The 20,076-nt window shown below is 35.3% G+C and overlaps 1 protein-coding gene across 1 annotated transcript in view; it reads left to right on the forward strand.

Moving 5' to 3' along the window:
* The first annotated feature begins 13,112 nt into the window (after nucleotides 1-13,112).
* LOC145267081 (glycerol-3-phosphate acyltransferase 3-like) overlaps nucleotides 13,113-20,076 on the forward strand; it is an 88,513-nt gene continuing 81,549 nt past the window's right edge. The window contains exon 1 of the mRNA XM_080123055.1: nucleotides 13,113-13,467. Coding sequence (XP_079979181.1) covers nucleotides 13,318-13,467 — 150 coding nt within the window. The 5' untranslated portion in view covers nucleotides 13,113-13,317. The remainder of the gene's footprint in view (nucleotides 13,468-20,076) is intronic.

Raw genomic sequence — 20,076 nt, forward strand, 5'->3', positions numbered from 1 at the left:
ATATTTTGTTTTATAATATCATTGCTGATTGGTGGTAGTGATCAACTTCCTTTCTGGCTTATCCAATCAAAGGCCATCACTCAGGTGAGTTGACCATGTGACTGAGTTTATAAAAAGTTAAAACCATCACAATTCACTCTCTTTGTTCCCAGCTGTCGGTGACAACACACTCCTTCATCGGGGCGCAACTTTGCCCCGGGCACTTTGGCCCTGGGTTGACAAGAAAGCAAACAAGCCAACATGGCTACCTCTGAACACAAACTTCAACAGAGTACACAAATGACTTCTCTTTCTCCCAAAGGACTCTCTAATCTTTTATGCATGGACGCATGCTACGACGAACTTCAACACATATCCATGAACTGTCTCTTTCAACAAATATGTCTAATAATTCATCAACGTCTCTTTACAAAAACCTTTCCTAATACAAACCCTTTCGCTTTACAATCATACTAATGAAGATAATCAATCATAAAACACTTTCTTGGAATTTGTTCAGGGTCAAACTGTATTTCGACTTGACTAATGATGCAATATTTGTAGAGTAAGATCTTAATCATCTTTAATATAGATCTCACCTGGGCAACAATGGCTAGTCTCTAATAAAATGTGGACTCAAGAAAAACAAGTGAAGCATGCATAGTCCCCTGTGAGTGCACAGAGAACGAGGCATAAAAAAAAAAATGGCTAAGTTCAGCATTTCCCCCCATCCCCCATTTTGCCCCAAAATTTCCCAGGGGATGTCAAATCCTGGTGAAAATGAACAATTTTAGGCCTTAACATATGTAAAACTGAGTTCTGCACCATGCAAAGAAAGAAAAGTCTATCATTTATTATATATATATATATATATATATATATATATATATATATATATATATATATATATATATAATTTGAGGTTGCTATTATAGAGAGGTAAGGTAACCAGTGAAATATAACGAGGTTAATACAAGAGTGCTCAATACCGACGTATAGCAAGGTATACTTCCAATTTTTTTTTTTTTCCATGTTGCTACACAGTTTTTTATGTTGCTACACAGTCATGAGCATGTTTCAGTCTTCTAGTATTTAGTAACTAGAGACCTCTTCAGGCAACAACTCTTATATTCAAAAGTTAATTTCGCTTTTGAATATAAGCGTTGTTGCCTGAAGACTTTTCTAGGTACTAAATAAGACCGAAACATGCTCATGACTGTGTAGCAACACATTACTGCTTATGCAAAATTGACTGAAAGTATATATATATATATATATATATATATATATATATAATTATGTTATTAAAGAGTAAATCTTTAACAAAGCAAAACTTATCAAGATAAGAAAAGCTCAAGAGAGGCAAACAATAATATAAAATTGAAAGATGAAGAATATAAGTTATATATAACTTTATTATATCGTCAGAAAAATAAGGAAAAGTTAAGGGGGATAAAAACTTCTTTAGGCTAAGACATTTTGAAGCTAAATGTTTCTCGTCAGAAGAGAAGGGCCTTTTTCTTAATTTTCCCCTTAACTTTTCCTTATTGTTTTAACGATATAATAAATTTATATGTAATTTATATTCTTCATCTTTCATTTTAATATTATATATATATATATATATATATATATATATATAGTCATCCACATACAGTACTGTTTCGCTGTTTCACAGCTCATCAGTGTGGCTAGACAAGCAACTACTTCAATCCAGGATCGAAACCCGATCACCCTAATGATAGTCAGAGTTTCTAACCATTGCGCTATATGGCTGCTGCTATGCGAACAGTGAATTAACAATGTTTTGACATTGTCCAAAGTACCTAAGCTCAATTTGTTTGCACAAAGAGCATTGCTTCATACGCGAATGGTAATTTGTATATCACTTCCCAAATGCTCAACCCAAGATAGGAAGCATTATAGTCATCCACATGCAGTACTGTTTCGCAATATATATACTAGGGAGGAGGGCCTGGCTTTGCCCAGTCATAAAATACGTTTAAATATGATATTTTAATTTGTTCAGATGTTGTATATATTATTATAGAGTCATGATTTCAAAAGCAAAAAAAAAAGTATTTGGTGCCACCAGCTAGAATCGAAACCAAATCTGTAGCATTCAATGCTGGTAATATTACCACTGTACCCACATGATACACATATACATTGATTAAAAATAAACTAAGATGAATGTACAAAATGTATAACGATTTTTTTTTCGATTTGACGCCCTTTTGACCCCTTAAAACCTATTTTAACCAGCTAAAGATCCCTAAAAGAATGGTCCATAAAAAATCCAATCATTTGAGGCCCCCAGCACCGCTCAGTGACTTTTAGTTTCGGAAGAGATAGAGCTTGAAAATATGGAGACAGACAGACATATAGTCTTTTATATATTAGATTATATATAATCAGAAGGTCTTGAATATAATCACCATCAATGAACCAGTTCATATGGCCAATAAAATTGATTGTAAACATCATGCCTAAAATTAGCAATCTGAAGAAAACCTTCGGGCCGGGATCAAAGTGTAGTATCTGTTGCGGCAGATACTGCAAGCAAAGACCCTATGTGGGGGCGACCCCACAGATAAGACCTTGGTTAATGTAGGGGCAACCCTTCATACTAATTGTCACTACCAGCTCCCCTACTCCCCGGGGAGTTGGTCCCCATTTCCCCTTCACTCCTCACATTAAAAACCGGCCTTGTGCCTAATTTGCTCGGTGGAGGAGCAAATAAATACCGTATCTGTTCCAGCAGATACTGCATGCAAAGACCATATGTGGGGGAAACCCCACATATAAGACCTTGGTCAATGTAGGGGCAACCCTTCATACCAATTGTCACTATCCAGCTCCCCTACTCCCCGGGGAGTTGGTCCCCATTTCCCCTTCACTTCTCACTTTAAAAATCAGCCTTGTGCCTAATTTGCTCGGTGGGGGAGCAAATAAATACCAACCCCACATATAAGTTATTGGTAAATGTAGGGAGACCCTTCATACCAATTGTCCCTATCCAGCTCCCCTACTCCCCGGGGAGTTGGTCCCCATTTCCCCATAACTCCTCAATTTACGAATCGGCCTTGTGCCTAATTTGCTCGGTGGAGGAGCAAATAAATACCCTGAAGAAAACGAAATTGAAGTAGAACGTAAAGTTCATCTTTAAGAATTTCCCTGACTAATACTAAGAATTTCTCTGTCACATCCATATAGACATTAAGAAATTAAATTTTGACCCCTTCCTGTAATATAGCGTATAGTGAGGGGGGGGGATAATTGCCTAGCAGTAAAGTCAAAGAGTCAACAGATCACCAAATATCCAGAGAGACGAACTGACAGTCAAGGGGAGATAATCATGACCAAACAAACACGAAGAGAGAAAGAGGAAGGGGGTGTTTAAATGAAGAGAAATTATTTCAACTTAAAAACACTTATCATCTTATTCGTTAAAATTGCTAGTAGACATACTTATAGTATATAATATTTAATGGTATTAGATATTATTATAGGTTTTTAATATATATATAATTTTTATAATATGGGAAAGATTACAAAATCACAGTCTAGTGACATAGGTTTAAATTAAGACTAGACAATCAAAAAGAGGCAATGACTTTCAAACATATTGGCAAAAAAAGTTACCCCTCCCTGTAGAAAAGTGCTTAGTTGAGGGTGAAGGAATTAATGTTTTGGCCAATTTTTATTTATCGCCCAAAAAGTCGAGCTTTAAAATGATACCGATCTCGTGAAAATTTATCGCCTCTGTCGAAAGTTTTAAGCAGACATACATACATACATACATACATACATGCATACATGCATACATCTAAACAAATACAAAGGGTAATCTATATATATAAAAGCAAAAATATGTGTATGTATGTATGTATGTATGTATGTATACATGTGTGTTCCCTTTTTGTGTATGTCTGTAAAAGGCTTTTTTCGCTGGACATTTCGGTCAGCTCATTCCTTCTTAAAACTTTTTATATCACGTATAAATGATAATATGTATGAGTTACAAACGGGAGTCGACTGTCTATTTAATTTGCTCGACTTTCACACGCTATTTTTTCCAGATTTTTAGAGCGTCCCGTGCATCTTTCGCTTTTCAGTATAAAACAAACGAAAACTGGCTTGCAGCCACGTCATGTTTCAAGGTCAAACGTCACATGACTTAAGATTCTCGCACCTGTTAATTTCATTTTATAAACGTTAAAGTAAGAGGTTTTTCATTCCTCTTCTCTCATGGCCGAGATGGCTAGGTCCCAGGGTTTTTTTCCATTTCGTTTCCATCTCCACATCAAAGGTTCGGGGTTCAAGCCTACTTTCCTACTAAAACTTTTTTTTATTTTACACCTCCCAATTCCCGGCCAACGTTTTTTTTTTTAAAGCAGGGTTGTTTTGATCACCCCCCCCCATACACACACACCTACAAACACCCGGGATATGCTGGGTACTCCCCGCTAGTCTATGATATAAATCTCACCTGTCTGTTTAACTGTATGTATGTATGCATGTATGTATGTCTGCCTAAAACTTTCGACAAAGGCGACTGATTTTCATGAGATCAGTATCATTTTAAAGCGCGACCCTTCGAACGACAAATATAAAAAAACTGGCCAAAAACATTAGTTCCTTCACCTTCAACTGGGCACTTTTCTACAGGGAGGGGGCACTGTTTTCGCCAATATTTTCGAAAGTCATCCCCTTTTTCGATCGTCTAGCCTTAATTTAAACTTACGTCACTTCCGGTTTGGTGATGGATGCAACAGCAAAAGCGGCACGTTTTTTTTCCCTCCCACGTTCTTTTTTTACGTTCTTTTTCTCATTCTTGGTACAGCTTCGACCCTGCCTGCCTGCCTGCCTACTACAACTTTCTTTTTTTTTTTGCTCAACACACCACATCTCCAAACACCCTGGCAACGCCGGGCACCCAGGCTAGTCTATATATATAAAAGCGAAAATGTGTGTGTGTTTGTGTGTTTGTATGTCTCGCAAAAACTTTCGACAGAGGCGGTGGATTTTCACGAGTTTGGTATCATTTTGAAGCTCAACTCTTTGGATGGCAAATATCGAAAAATTGGCCAAAAACATTCATTCCTTCATCCTTAACGGCTTTCTTTTTTACAGGGAGGGGGTGAAAAAAATGGTATCTTCATGACACGATGGCTTTACGCATGCGTCAATATGCGCAAAAGATGTTGCACATTGAATTCGTTTTAAATGTTATAAAAACCGACTTACTTTCATCCACGCGTCTATAACGTGATGTGTTAAATGACAGCATCATTATCTAAAGATTTCAGGTTCAATCCCAGTTATCAGATATACTTTTTTTCTCGATTTTTAAACATTTAATATTGAAACGAGGTTATTTATACCATTTTTTCTCGCTTTTCGCTGTGTTTTTTTCTTGTTTTTTTCCCTTTTTTGGGGTTTTTGTTTATCCGATTGTTTTAAAGAAGTTTTACGTCCGTTCGCTGTTTAATTTGTTTTGTTTTTTTCCGATTTTTAAAAAAAGTTTAAACAGGGTTATTAATTCGCTTATTCTTTGCCCCTTCCTACATACACACCTCCAAACACCCGGGCAACGCCGTCCTTTTTTTGGGGGAGGGGGTTTGTTTTTCCGATTTTTTAAAAGAAGTTTTACGTTCGTTGGCTGTTTTTTTTGGGGGGGGGGCCGATTTTTTAAGAAGTTCTTTACCCCGTCCCCCCTACACACACACACACACACACACACACACACGGGCAACGCCGGGTACCCCCGCTAGTTAATTATACAGCTAACCCTTATAAAGTAAAGCATATAAATTAAAACCAGTCACCCGGAATATTGCAATTAATATCTCTCTCTCTCTCTCTCTCTCTCTCTCTCTCTCTCTCTATCTATCTATCTATCTATCTATCTATCTTAGTGATGAGACAATTCCAAAATTTTTCTTGATTCCAATACAATTACCGATTCTGTTCTAAATTCCAGATTCTGATACAAGTACCGATTTCAATTCTGTTGAAATTTCTAAACATTTGTAGTGAACTACTACTATGATGCTGCTACGGTATGCTTCCCTTATTTCTCTCTTTCTCCCTACTCTTCTACTTTTCCCTTCCTTTCTTCTCTCAACATCACCAGAGGTTTCAGCCAATCGGAATAGAGGATTGTCTTGGAGGGAGATACAAAGAAGAAATCTCTCTCAGACAGAATCAACATGCGACTGATCAGTTTCCCTGGATAAAGACTTTTATCAAAGAAATGTACCATCCCCTTTGTACCCCTATATCTTGGAAACCTTTATAAAACATCATCAACTCTAAAGTCTTGTCGCACTTAATTATAACCGATGTTTTCTTTTCCACAACCGTTTTTTTTTCCAGCACTTTTGTTCTCTCTCTAATTTCAGAGGTGCCCCAAAAAGGGAACCGACCGAAATGGTGACCCTTTTTCAAACGTCGTTAAAATCTATGGTAACTGCCATACATTTAATTATAGGTTTGATGTGTTTTAAAAATGTTCAAATGACTCTCCCCCACCTCCTCATGTAATGCCTATATATATATATATATATATATATATATATATATATATATATATATATATATATATATACTCGGGTCTTTTTATATTCAAAAGTAATGGACTAATGAATTCAACGAGGTTGTTAGATAGTGCTCAATAAAAAGAGCTGATAATACTTGTTTATTGTTATATAAACATGCTCACATCCCGCTGCTACAAATAGCCACTTGTTTCAATCAAACAACAGATATCATCAGGCAGCGACTTGACTATTCAAAAGTTCAATGAATAAACTATTCATTGAACTTTTGAATAGTCAAGTCGCTGCCTGATGATATCTGTTGTTTGATTGAAACAAGTGGCTATTTGTAGCAGCGGGATGTGAGCATGTTTATATAACAATAAACAAGTATATATATATATTGTAAAACGTAAAATATGCATTTCGGAGCGGGCGGGAGAGGGTGAAAATATTACAAGAGTAGATTTTTCTGAATATTTTTCTCAAATGTTTTCCTGGTAATAGATTAAAAATTGTGAGACAAGATTTGTTTTTCCTTTTAAAACAAAACTCATATGCATTTGTTCGTCTTAATGCCCTAGTTGGGTAACTGATGACCTTGACTTATGATAGTTGGATAACTAATGACCTTGACTTATGATAGACTTCGTGCTGTTTGGAATTTCCATAAACGATTAAAATCGACGATTTGTATACAAAATTTAAAAAAACAGTGTTAGAAAATAATAGTTAACCAAGCCCATCCCATGTCAAGAATGAATTGTTACATAATAATGCTACTATTAAGAAAACTATTCTTTACATTGAGAGGGGTCTCTGTTAACTATTCTCTCACCTTTCCTCTATGAAGAAATGTTCATGTTTTTTATCGCAATTAAAATTTGGTCGGTTATTAGATTGATTTGTGTTACTTTAAAAAGAAAAACAAGTTACAGATAATAATAATAATAATAATAATAATAATAATAATAATAATAGGGATAGTTAGTATAGAGGACTTTGTAGATGACACCACAAAAAAAAGAATTAGAGAAATACATAATGTAGAACACGGAAAGAATAATTATTGCAGCAAAAGACACTGAAAAAACAAACAAAACAGAAACAGAAGAAACAAAGGATAAGACAGGAAAAGAAAAATGGGAAAAGAAACAACTCCATGGACGATTCATAAGGATGAAAAAAAGATGAGACTAACAAAAACACTTGAACTTGGCTACAAAAAGAAAACCTTAACAGAAAAACTGCATCCCTAATAATGCCCGCACAAGGTAACACAATTAAAACCAACCACATTAAAGCAAGGATTGACAAGACACAAGAAAACAGCAAATGCAGACTCTGCGGATAAAGAGACAAAACAATAAACCACATAATAAGCAAACACAGCAAACTAGCCCAAAAAGAATATAAGAAAAGACACGATAAAGTGGGTCAGGGAATAAACTGGCAATTATGCAGATAACTGAATTTTGAACATTCAGACAAATTGTACAAGCACGAACCGGCAGCAGTACTTGAAAATGAAAGTCACAAAATCGTATGGGACATGGATATACAAATGGATAAACCCATCTAAGCAAGACGAATGGATGTCATACTAATTAAGAAGAAAGAAAAAGACCTGTACTCTCTACAACATATAAAAAGGCAAATAAAGTTCTTTCCTTTTAAAGGTTAACTCTCCTGTGTCTTATATAATCAAATACGACCATTTTCTTTAAATTCTATTTTCTTTAGTAAATAATTTTCTACCTTATTATCGATTTTCGTAATCTTTTGATGTTGTAGGACTGACCTGAATCACCCCTGAAAGCCAAGAAGTAGGACGAAAATAATACCATTCCCCCCCCAAATAATAGTTTCTAAGCCCCTCTCTTTCTCTTTCTCATAAACCGGACACAAACCAGAAACTGCTATCCAGAGTCCCTCATCGTCTCCCTCCCCCCTCCCTCTCTTTTTCTCCTTAACCAATCCCTAGCCAGCATGACAGGCGAGTAGGCAGTACACTCTTAGCCCCGAAACCAACGAGACGTATGTTGCCGGTGAACATTATTAAAAAGAGGTGTACTCACTCCAACATGTAAAAAGGCAAATAAAGTTCTTTCCTTTTAAAGATTAACATTTGTATTACTTTTATCATTCCAACTACCACTAATAAAGATAAGTGCCAGCCAGTGTTACAGACCTACCAAGGTGAATTGGGAGCAAGCTTCACATGCCTCTCTGCAATACATTGTAGTCTACATTGCACTGTAGAGAACCTACTGTTGGTTTTATGAAATTATTTTTATATAATGGTTTGAATTACAGTTTAAAATACAATGGTCAAGTATCATTGTTCAGTTGTGCTTTAAACAGAAACATCAAAAAATATACTGGGTCCTTCTGCTTGTGTGGTGGTAAAACTTTTCCATTGCATTTGTGATGTTAGGCTGTATAAGGGTATTGATGTTGGTCAGAGTACGACTGCTCCTTCTCTAATCAAATTTTTTTTCGATTTTCAATACTTATCAGAGACATTCCGATACAAAACTTATCTAAGAACACTCATAGACACGTAAAGTACATTTGTGTGAAATTTAAAAATAATTGCCCCAGTCGTTTTGGAATCCACAGGAAACAAACTCGCATACACATATACATACATTCATGACCTGATCTGTGCTACAAATCAACGTCCAAGTGTTACATGTTGGTTTTTAGGTATATCAAATATCTGACACATGGAATCCCACATCATATGGCAATGTGCTGGTCAACCATTGGTTTAGCTTGTTGAAAAGGAGCGAAAGGTGGTGTCAAGTTTCCAATCGATCATACAACTAATAAAGTAGACACAAGGGAACGAGGTAACGGCAATAGCAAAGAAGGATGACAAATACAGATGTTCGGTTGAAACCACTATCAATAATTTCCGCCACTCTTTATCTGCAAACCTAAATTTTGATTCCATGGAAAAAGCTTCTTTCTTAGAACTTTTCTTTTTTTATAAATAGGCATCACCACTTATCAAGGTCCATAGGCCACTCGAGGATAAGGGTTAAGGAGTGTACAGTAGTCAATTGGACAATATAGTAATCGTTAGTAATAGAAGTTTAAAAAAAATTTTTTTTTTTACATAGGCATCACCACTTATCAAGGCCCAGAGGCCACTCGAGGATAAGGGTTAAGGAGTGTACAGTAGTCAATTGGACAATATAGTAATCGTTAGTAATGGAAGTTTTTTTTTTTTTTTTTGCATAGGCATCACCATTTGTCAAGGCCCAGAGGCCACTCGAGGATAAGGGTTAATGAGTGTACAGTAGAAATTGGACAATATAGTAATCGTTAGTAATGGAATTTAAAATTTTTTTTTTACATAGGCATCACCATTTGTCAAGGCCAAGAGGCCACTCGAGAATAAGGGTTAAAGAGTGTACAGTAGAAATTGGACAATATAGTAATCGTTAGTAATGGAAGTTTTTTTTTTTTTTTACATAGGCATCACCACTTATCAAGGCCCAGAGGCCACTCGAGGATAAGGGTTAAGGAGTGTACAGTAGAAATTGGACAATATAGTAATCGTTAGTAATGGAAATTCAGTAAATTTGTTAACAAGTGGACGGCTCATCAAGAACTTGTTTACGTTAAATGTGGCAACAGTATTCGGTAAATTTCAGTAAATTTGTTAACTTAAGTGGAGCTTGTTTACGTTGGACTTGAAGACAACCATATTGTAGTCAGCTAGAAAGCAGGCAAACAGAAGACAGTTCCACAGGCATACAGTTCTAAGAAAGAAGCTTTGTTCATGGAATCTACGTTTAGGTTTAGGCACAGATAAAGAGTGGGGGAAATTATTGATAGTGTTTTCAGCTAGACGAGTGTTTCTCATGAAAGTTTGGCGAGGGGGGACCATAGATTGGCGCTCAGACGAGTACTTGCCATGAAAATAACGATAAAGCAGAGACAAATTCGCAACATCTCTTCTGTGAGAAAGAGGTTGCAGGGAAGAGAAAAGGGCATCCCTGATGAGGCCACAAAGTCTATTTTGAATTCTATCAAGGCAGGACAAGTCCTTTCTAGCAGCTCCTGCCCAGATGTGGCAACAGTACTCCATCCTTGGACGTACCTGGCTCTCATATAGATAAAGAATTGCATCAGGAGTGAGATATCTACTGGATCGATAGAAGGATCTCATCATTTTTCCAGTGGCCTTGGCAACAGATTTGATGTATGTATGAACTGCATGCCTGTGGAACTCTCTTAAATAATCCAATTTACCAAATTTCCACTACTAACGATGACTACGATATTGTCCCATTGACTACTGTACACTCATTAACTCTTATCCTCGAATGGCCTTTGACTCCTTTTTTTAAAAATAAAAAGACGTGTATTATGTTTTATTTTTTTACTAAGAAAAAAGGTAAAATGAATGACAAATGGATACAGGATCAGCTGGAACGAGAACTGGCGTCTCGCTGGTTTGAGATTCTTGGGTCCTTGAGGTAGGAACTGGTAACCGGACATCAGTGGGCACTGGAACAGGTAGCTAAACATCAGCAGGCATTAGAACAGGTAACTGGACGTCATTAGGTACTAGAACGGGTAGCCGGACGTCAACGACTGTAGGAGCTGTGGGAGAAAGCTGGAGGCACTGTGTGAGCTGAGGGCTCTGGTGTCATTGAAAGAGGGAAGAGTTCGTGTGTGTGTGTTGAAGTTATTGTTCTTAGTCGTGATGGATTATATGTCTCATAGAAGTTAGTAGTAGACACGCGCGTCACGAAAGATTAGAGACAGTACTCTAAGATGGGCTTGTATGTGTACTACATGTGGAGATAGCCATGTTGGTTTGTTTGTATTCATGCTAGCCCAGGGCCAAAGAGCCTGGGTGGAGTCGTACAACAACAGAGGTATCGTAGCCTCGTCGTCGCCCTGGCAAACAACGGCAGGGGCTACTCAACCAGAATAATAATAATAATATAAGTCTGCTAATTAAAGAGGATAAATTGTAGAAGTCGTTACGTTTATCACTTGTGTTAAAAATGCAGACTCAAGAAGTTTTCGCAGAGATTTGTTTCAAATAAATATAATGAATCGCGCTTTTAAAAATGAAATGAAGGCTAATATTGTAATGCATCACAATTAATCATAACCCAGACCTCAAAACACGTAATATTTTGGCATTAGAGCATAGCGATATTTTGGCTGCGGGATTTTAATCTCGCTACAGAGAACCATTTGCTTTCCTACACCCATGCAAATAACTCTGTACTATTAGTTGAACACGCAAGAATACAATGTCGTGTTTTGCCTATCTGCACACCAGATAAAAAGACTACGTTATGCCTCACGTATAGAGATAAAGTAATAATTCAGAATTCCGGTTATTTAAGCTTTTGCGCGCGTAAATTAAACAGTCGAGCCCAGCATGCTGTAACAACAACATCGATTCCGTCCTTGTGACGTTAAACTCATGTGTACCCGTTAATTAATTCTCATTGTGGAAATTGACTTCTTTTACACTTATCAATGTTTTGCTGAAGTGAGCAATTGAATTTTATGTTTTCTTTAATTATTTCTAAAAAGGACTGGTTTATCCAACCTAGAATTTTATCTTTTTCTACTTCATTTCATAAAGAACACTTGGGTTTGTATTACTGTACACATAGATTCGAAAAAGTTGGCAAAAAAACAAATATATAACAAATAAATGTTATCAAAGGCAAGATAAGTTACTTTTCTACCTAAGTGGATAATTTTCTAGTGTTTTTATTGAATGTAACATGTTTATTCAGCTCGAAAAACATACAGTGTTTACCAATGTAAAACTTTGGTACATTAATTAATTATTAAAATTTTAATAGACATTTCAAAATGGGGGGGGGGAATTTAAAAAAAAAACGTCTGTCTAAAATATTATATTTGGTTTATTGGAAAGAGCATAAAATTTCACATTGACCCTGAAAATATTGAACCAATAGAAAAATTTGGATAGATTTTTAAAGTTTTAAAATTGAAAAATATTTAACTCGTAAAATTCAATTGATTTCATTACGTAAAAAAAAAATGGCTGCATGAAGGCGCGCCGGCATTTTTTAAACACTGTTCTTTAAAAAATAAAAAATAATATTTCTATTATTTTTTAAACAACTTTAATAGTTTATTTTGGAAGTATATTCCATACAAAAAATAAACAACCCACTTTAAAAAAGAGAAATTACGAGTGTTTTATATTTTATTCGCAGTTTTCTGTTAGGGATGTCAAAAATTCCTCCAAATTTCTGATACACCTAGCGGTATATGACTCCTTTGTAAAAAAAAAAAAAAAAAAAAAAAAAAAAAGAAAGATCATTTCAATAAAATTTGCAGACAACCACAAAAAGAATAACAGAATAACTGAATTTTTTTCAATTTAGAACGCGTGCTACTCTCTACCCCCTAGTTTATGACATTGCTATTAAATTAACTATTTAAAAATAAATTATTAAATAATGTACACTTTAATTATTATAATTTTTTATTTAAAAACATGCTGGTGAAATTTTTCAGATTTAAAAGAGAGAAAAAAAATCTTTCAAATTTGTTTATTGTTGTTATATCTTTAATTTGGATTCGAGAGTAAACGCGTAGCGCCTGTATCGAATGAAGCAGTTGTTAGTTAGCCTTCACCTTGTAAGTGTGCAAGTTCATGGCTAGCAGAAAACAAGGAGCCGAAAAAGATTATCATCATTTAAAAAAAGACTTGTTGTTTGGTGAAGGAATTTACAAAGTATTAGTTTGAATTATAAGTTTAATTCTTGAAAATCCCATGGAGCAGGAACATTTGCTCCTGGCAGTTATCTCTGTACTTTTCCTGCCAATGTTTTTTATTCTCTTTACTGTAATAGTGTTGGCATCTTTAGGAAAATCTTTAGGTGTGCGGAGAAGATATGTGAAACTTCTTCTTAAGATCTTTCAGGTAAGTAAAGACGCTTTTCTTCTTTTTTTTTTTTTTAAATAGTTATATTGAAACGGTTAGCTCCCAACAAAATGGTTGTCAAATTTTATTCATTAGTTTTGTTTGCCTTGCCAAGCGGTGACGGAATAAAATAATCTACCTTATATTTTTTAATTAATTTTTTTTTAATTGATTTTATTTATTTTTGGTAAAATTATATTTTAGGGTATTGATAGAGAGATTCTTGAGTCAATTCCCAAAATCGGCGAAAATAATTTACGATTTTTCGAAAAGCGCGAAAAATATGGGGGTGGGGGGGTTCTACAGAAGCTGAACCGAATCAAACTGATTTTTTCTTAACTAAACCTAAAATTTAGTTTAAGGTTAGGTCATAGTTCCAACCCCCCCCCTCCACACGCACGCACAAAAAAAAATTCGGTTCAAATTCTGTAGAAATACAAAAAAAATTGGCACTTAGGCAGAATAACGGACCGTGCTTTTTTTTTTTTAATTTTCTTTTTTAGATATCCAATTTTACGATATCTTTTGTTTATTAGATTAAGTGAAAGTGCAAAACAGAGAACACCCTTCTCATGTTAAGAATAGATTTCTTACTAATAACGTTAATTTCAGCACGGTCCGTATTCTGTATAAGTACCGACTCCATTTTTTTTTTTCTCAAACGGATTAAAATTAAAAGGGAAAGGTTCTTCGCTTGACACCGTTTGCTGTTAATGACTAATTATTGAAGGCTGATTGTCATTTAATGTCCAGTGTTCGAAATAAATATTTATGAATCGTTGAAAAATGTCACCTACTTCTTTAGTTTGATTTCCCCCATAGTTTTTTCCCGATAAAATAAAACTGTAGTTTACTTTTTAGTACTGAGTGGTGCTGGTGAGTGGTGCTCTTGTTGATCCGTGCTGAAAAAAAATAACGTTATTTAGAAAGCCATTCTTAACATGGAGAGGGAAGAGTGTTTTGTATCGGTTCTGTACTTTCACCTAATAATTTAATAAAAGCAGATATCGTAAAACTTTAATTAAACTTGAAAATAATATTTAAAAAATATGCGGATCAATAAGTGCACTAACTGCACTAGCATCTACTTTTTAAAGTCCATAAATTTTAATTGTTTAATGCTTTTTAATAACGCTGGAGATCATTTACCTTGTGTTTGCTTTCCACTAAAAATCATACTTGTGCAGTTGCAGTTTACGGACCGTGTTATTTTTTTATTCATTTAAAATTTTTTTATATTTTTTAGATAGGATTTCCAGGTTAAATTAAATTTTGTCGGTATCTTTTGTTTATTAAATTAAACACACAATGGTAAAAACTCCTCTCCGATTTGTATTACAATCCAAAGAGGTACGAAAAAGTTGTCAAAAAACAAATCTATAACAAATAAATGTTACCAAAGGCAAGATAAGTTGTTTTTCTACCTAGCTGGATAAGTTTATAGTGTTTTTATCTGCTGGCTGACGTATACGAGTGAGGCCTGAGGCCCTATAGAAAATACCCACAGAAATGCAGCATTCTGAAACTAGGGAGTAGGAGATCAGAGGCTAAATACACATTTAAAGACAACTCGCTTGGGGGGATAACGCTGGAAGACCATGATCATGAGAAAGACCTAGGCGTCTACATCGACAACAAACTGGGATCCAAGGAACATGTAGCTAAATACATCGCAAAAGCAAATAAAGTTGTCGGGATCATTCGCTGCACTTTTGACTTCCTCTTGAATACAGTCATTGTGCAACTCTACAAGAGCCTTGTGCGTCCTATCTTGGAGTATGGCCACTCTGTCTGGCAGCCACACCATAAGACCTTATGCAATGATCTGGAAGACGTACACAGCGCCGAGCAACCAAGTTGCTGGCATCACTGAAGGATAAGCCATATTTTGAAAGATTGAGAACCCTGAGACTGCCCACTCTTGAGCATCGGAGAAATCGTGGTGACATGATCGATCTCTACAAGTACATCCATGAGATCTATGATACAAGAAAGCCATCTTTTCAGATCGCCAAAAACAGCGCAACCAGGGGGAACAGCCTCAAAATTGTAAAAAAAAACAAACAAACACTGTAGGCTAGATGTCCGCAAAGGGACCTTCTCACAGAGGGTTGTCAACACATGGAATGATCTCCCAGATGCAGTTGTACAAGCACAAACGGTAAACGCATTCAAAAGCAGACTTGACGCCCATTGAAGATTGCTGCCGAGTTTATATTGTCCATCCTCCTAAATGGAAGTGCAAATTCCTGGGTTTCTGTGCCACGCAACCCACGCATGCCACAAAGTTGTCTAGGAAATTTTTCCCTTGGAACAATGAACAGGTCCAAAACCTGGACCTCAAACGTCTATATCTCAAAGTCAAAATACGCATCAACTCCGATGTTGTATGCAGGCAGCGTGTTCTGGGGAGCTATTAGATTAATAATCTGAAAAGAAAGCAAAGAATTTTGGCGTTTTTTTTGTTTTGTTTTTTTCAGCTTCAACTTTGCGCTTTCCGGATTATTTTGTTATGTTTGTTTTTTAAAGGTTTTTTTTGGGGGGGGGATTATAGTTTATAGGTAATTGTTAACAGGAAAATTGGTGCAAGTCCAGATTAACACTTGTGGTGATAAACAAACATCTGTCAAGGAATGTCGCCAGTGTTTTCCAGTTTTTTGTTTTTTTTTTCTCATATCGAAAAACAGTGAAATTTTATTTCGTACTAGTGCAGTCAGTGCCCTTATTGATTCACATATTTTTTTAAATAGTATTTTTAAGTGTAATTAAAGTTTTACGATATCTGTTTTTATTAAAATGTTAGGTGAAAATACAGAATCACTTTAATATAAGAACTAAAACAAAACTGTGTTAGCAACCCACCCAATAAATGTCACGATAACATTTATTAGGTGAGTTTCTTTGAAACTTCAAAGACATCGCGGCCATTTTTTTCTTGTTCTTCAGTAGCGCTCAATACTACTTGTTTTGTTTTTCATTTCTATCCAGAGTGCCCCGTTTTGGGGAGCCGGATTTCCCCCCATATTCAAAACCGACGTTGTCTAATTCTGTCCCCCGTGAGAGAGAGAAGTAAATAGGAACTTCAAACCCAAGTTTTCATGTTAATGTCTTTCTAAACATGTTAATGTCTTTCTAAACATGTTAATGTCTTTCTAAACATGTTAATGTCTTTCTAAACATGTTAATGGCTTTCTAAATAATAACGTTTTTTCAACCTAGTCCGTGAACTATACAAGTATCTCCTAAAAATAATTTGGAAAATTAAAACATAACCATGGTGTTTATTAAGCTAGTTGACAGATCGATTTTTTTTTAAATATGCTTTAACAAAAACAACAGTACTTAATTTTCATGTCGAAAATTCGAGTAAATCATTTATAGCTAAAAGTAATTTTTAAGGAAACTTGGGGGTTGGGTGGAGTGCATTTTCCCCTAGATGTAAACACCTTGAAGATTGCGAATGCAGGGGAATATTTATCTCCCTTTTCGCTACTGTTAATGGCGACCTTTTGTTTTAGCTGATAGCGATAGACTTTTCTTGGTAAATCTTTAGGATATGCCCCAGCGTATTATAAACCCTCCAAACTCTCCATGTTAAGAACGGTTTTTGGAATAAACACCCCCAACCTCGAAAGTAGTTCTTTGCATAGAGTGTTTATACTACGCTGGGGCAGGTTGTAAAAAAAATACCCTTTTTTATATTAAAAACAATAGCAGTGAGTTTTAGTAATTTTTGGATATGTTACTATTTTCGACATGACAAGTAAGTACTGTTGTTTTTGCTTAAAACCTCATTTAAATAAATCCATCTGCCGACTGTATCTTAGCAAGCACCAAAACCACCAGCAAAATAACTTAGGATAATAAAAAAAGGCATCAATTCTCATAGCTGCCCATATTGGTTCGGTTAATGGAGTCTGCAGGAATTTAGCAGAGAATCCAACAAACGAAAAAAAAGGTCAAAAATTCAAATATAAACAAATAAATGTTACCAAAGACAAGTTACTCTTCTACTTACCTAGATAAATACCCGAATCTGCTAACAAGTTACAACAGCCGAAAGTCAACCACACAAAATGAAACTTGGATTCCTGAAACAACAACAACAAAAACTGATGTATTGACATTGAATTGTATTTTTCATTGTTATTCGTTTCTTTGTTTCCTCAGATCCATACTTCTACAGTATTCCATTTTTTTTTTTTTTTTTTACCAAAATTCAAGGTTCAGAATTCAATTTATATATATATATATATATATATATATATATATATATATATATATATATATATATATTATTATTATTTTCCAGGCAGGAAGATATCCAAAAATTAAGAATAATTGAATTTCAACAAGGGCCATTGATAGTGCTCAATCAAAAAGACCAAATTATATTTTTCTTTATTATTCTTCTTCATGTAAATACACTCATATCTTGCTACGATGTGCAGACCATTTCAATCATATTTGATTTCAGCAGGCAAGAAAAATTAAAATACAAAAATTAAAAAGGTTCTAGACCTTTTCAAAGTTTGAGGAGAGAAAATATGCCATGGCTGGTGTGAAGCAAAGCTAAAGTTCTTACCTGATGATGAAATCAAATATGATCGAAACGGTCTGCACATCGTAGCAAGATATGACTATTTACATAAAGAATAATAAAATATATATGATGATTGCAACGTCTTGTCAGACGAGTGCCACTCCCACGGACACTTAATGTCCATGAGCCCAAATGTCTGAGGGAGTATCTATACAAAGATGATGTTACAGAGTTTTAGCTTTGTACGACAGCTAAGTCTCTCTCTCGGTTCAAAATGTTGGGATCCAGCAACAAGCAAGAGCAAGATAGCCAACAACAAGTTAAACTGCAGACCAGCTTAATGCGGGTACTGGTCTCCTGCTTTATGGTTTTTTAAATCAGAGATTTGCTTCTCTTAGAAATGTTGACTTCACCACGATTTACGGGAACCCTCTCCACCCCAACACACACACACACATATATATATATATATATATATATATATATACAAACAAATATGCACGGTGCTAGTTGGCCGTTGACCCCGAAAAAAGGGTTCATTCGCCCTTTGGAAGGTCTTGTTTTTAATCCTTCAGGGAGACTAGCCGCCTTCCTCACCAAACAAGCCTGGTGGGGGAACCAGTTTAGTCGCCAGTGACCTGACCATGAGGCAGGTAGTACTGGGTTACATGGTACTAGTAGCATAGACATGACCTAACCAGGTCATGTCATATATATATATATATATATATATATATATATATATATATATATATACACTAGCAGATCGCCTGGCGTTTTCCGGGCATAAAATATGTATAAATATTATATTTTAATTAAATTCATGCAGATTTCTTATAGAATCAATTATCTGTTTATTATTGTCCAATGTATACTAATGATTTCAAAAGTTATAAAAAAAAAAAATGACTTGGGTACCATCTGCTAGAATCAAAACCAGAATGTTTAGTGCTCCAGCCTTAGTCATTTTTCATCTCTACAGCATTGTTACCTTCTGAGCTACAGACAGATGGATATAAAAGGTTTAAAATTAAGTGACTTTGAGCCATGAATGTTTAATTTTACGCATACGTTTCGGTCAATATAACTTCCAACCTTCTTCAGGTGTATCTTATCGAACTCAGGAACGTTTCTGTTGAACTCGGGAATTTGGAGGAATTTTAAGCGGAACCCTTTATTTACTTCACGGGGGTAGCGTGCGCTTGTTCCGTCAGCCATGACTGGAAAGAGGTCCTAAGTAATTCGCAAATGTATATTTTGGTCGCCCACACTGAGGATTGAACCTTCAACCTTCAGGAGAATATCACTTTTTACAATTGATTTTTCCCAGTACTTTAACCACTGCGCCACGGTCCTTGCGGAAGATGACAACAGTAGTCCGATGAATAATAATGCAAATAACCAAGCCTCATCTCAAAAAATCAGAAATGTCATGAAATATGTTTATATCTTTTATTTCTCATTTGTTGGCATGTAGGAATACAAAATATCTTGGAAAATTTTATTTTGGTACTTCTGCATTTATCAACCCACAATTTCCACGAAGTTACTTGGGTGTGCCCGGCAAATGACAGGAAGAACCGGAAACGGTCGACAAGTAGTTTTCTGGATAGTAAACACATTTTTTTTTTTTTTTTTTTATATATATATTTCATAATGAATTTCAGTGGTCGTCGCCATTCTTAACATGGGGAGTGGGGATTGTAATAATTTGATTTTTTTGTAATAAGGCTCACCCAGCCGTTTCTGGTTATTCCTGTTATCTACCGGGCACACTTGAATAACTTTGTGAAAATTGCAGGTCAATAAATGCAAAAGCACTTTTTAAAAAAATTTTATTTATTTATTTTTTTTTTTAAAGGAAACTTTTTACCGATCCTTTGGCCTTCCTCCATATATATATATATATATATATATATATATATATATTTTGACACAAACATTTTGATATCGTTAACACATTTGAGTATGTTTTAGTCAATTAGTTATAAGTAACTGGAGATTTTATCAGGCAAGTTTGTTTTACATCTTGCTCTATCTTGTTATTGAGCACTTTTGTATAAACC

The sequence above is a fragment of the Euprymna scolopes genome, chromosome 42, assembly GCF_053919585.1.
Source record: "Euprymna scolopes isolate OS-2025 chromosome 42, ASM5391958v1, whole genome shotgun sequence".
Taxonomy (NCBI): Eukaryota; Metazoa; Mollusca; class Cephalopoda; order Sepiida; family Sepiolidae; genus Euprymna; species Euprymna scolopes.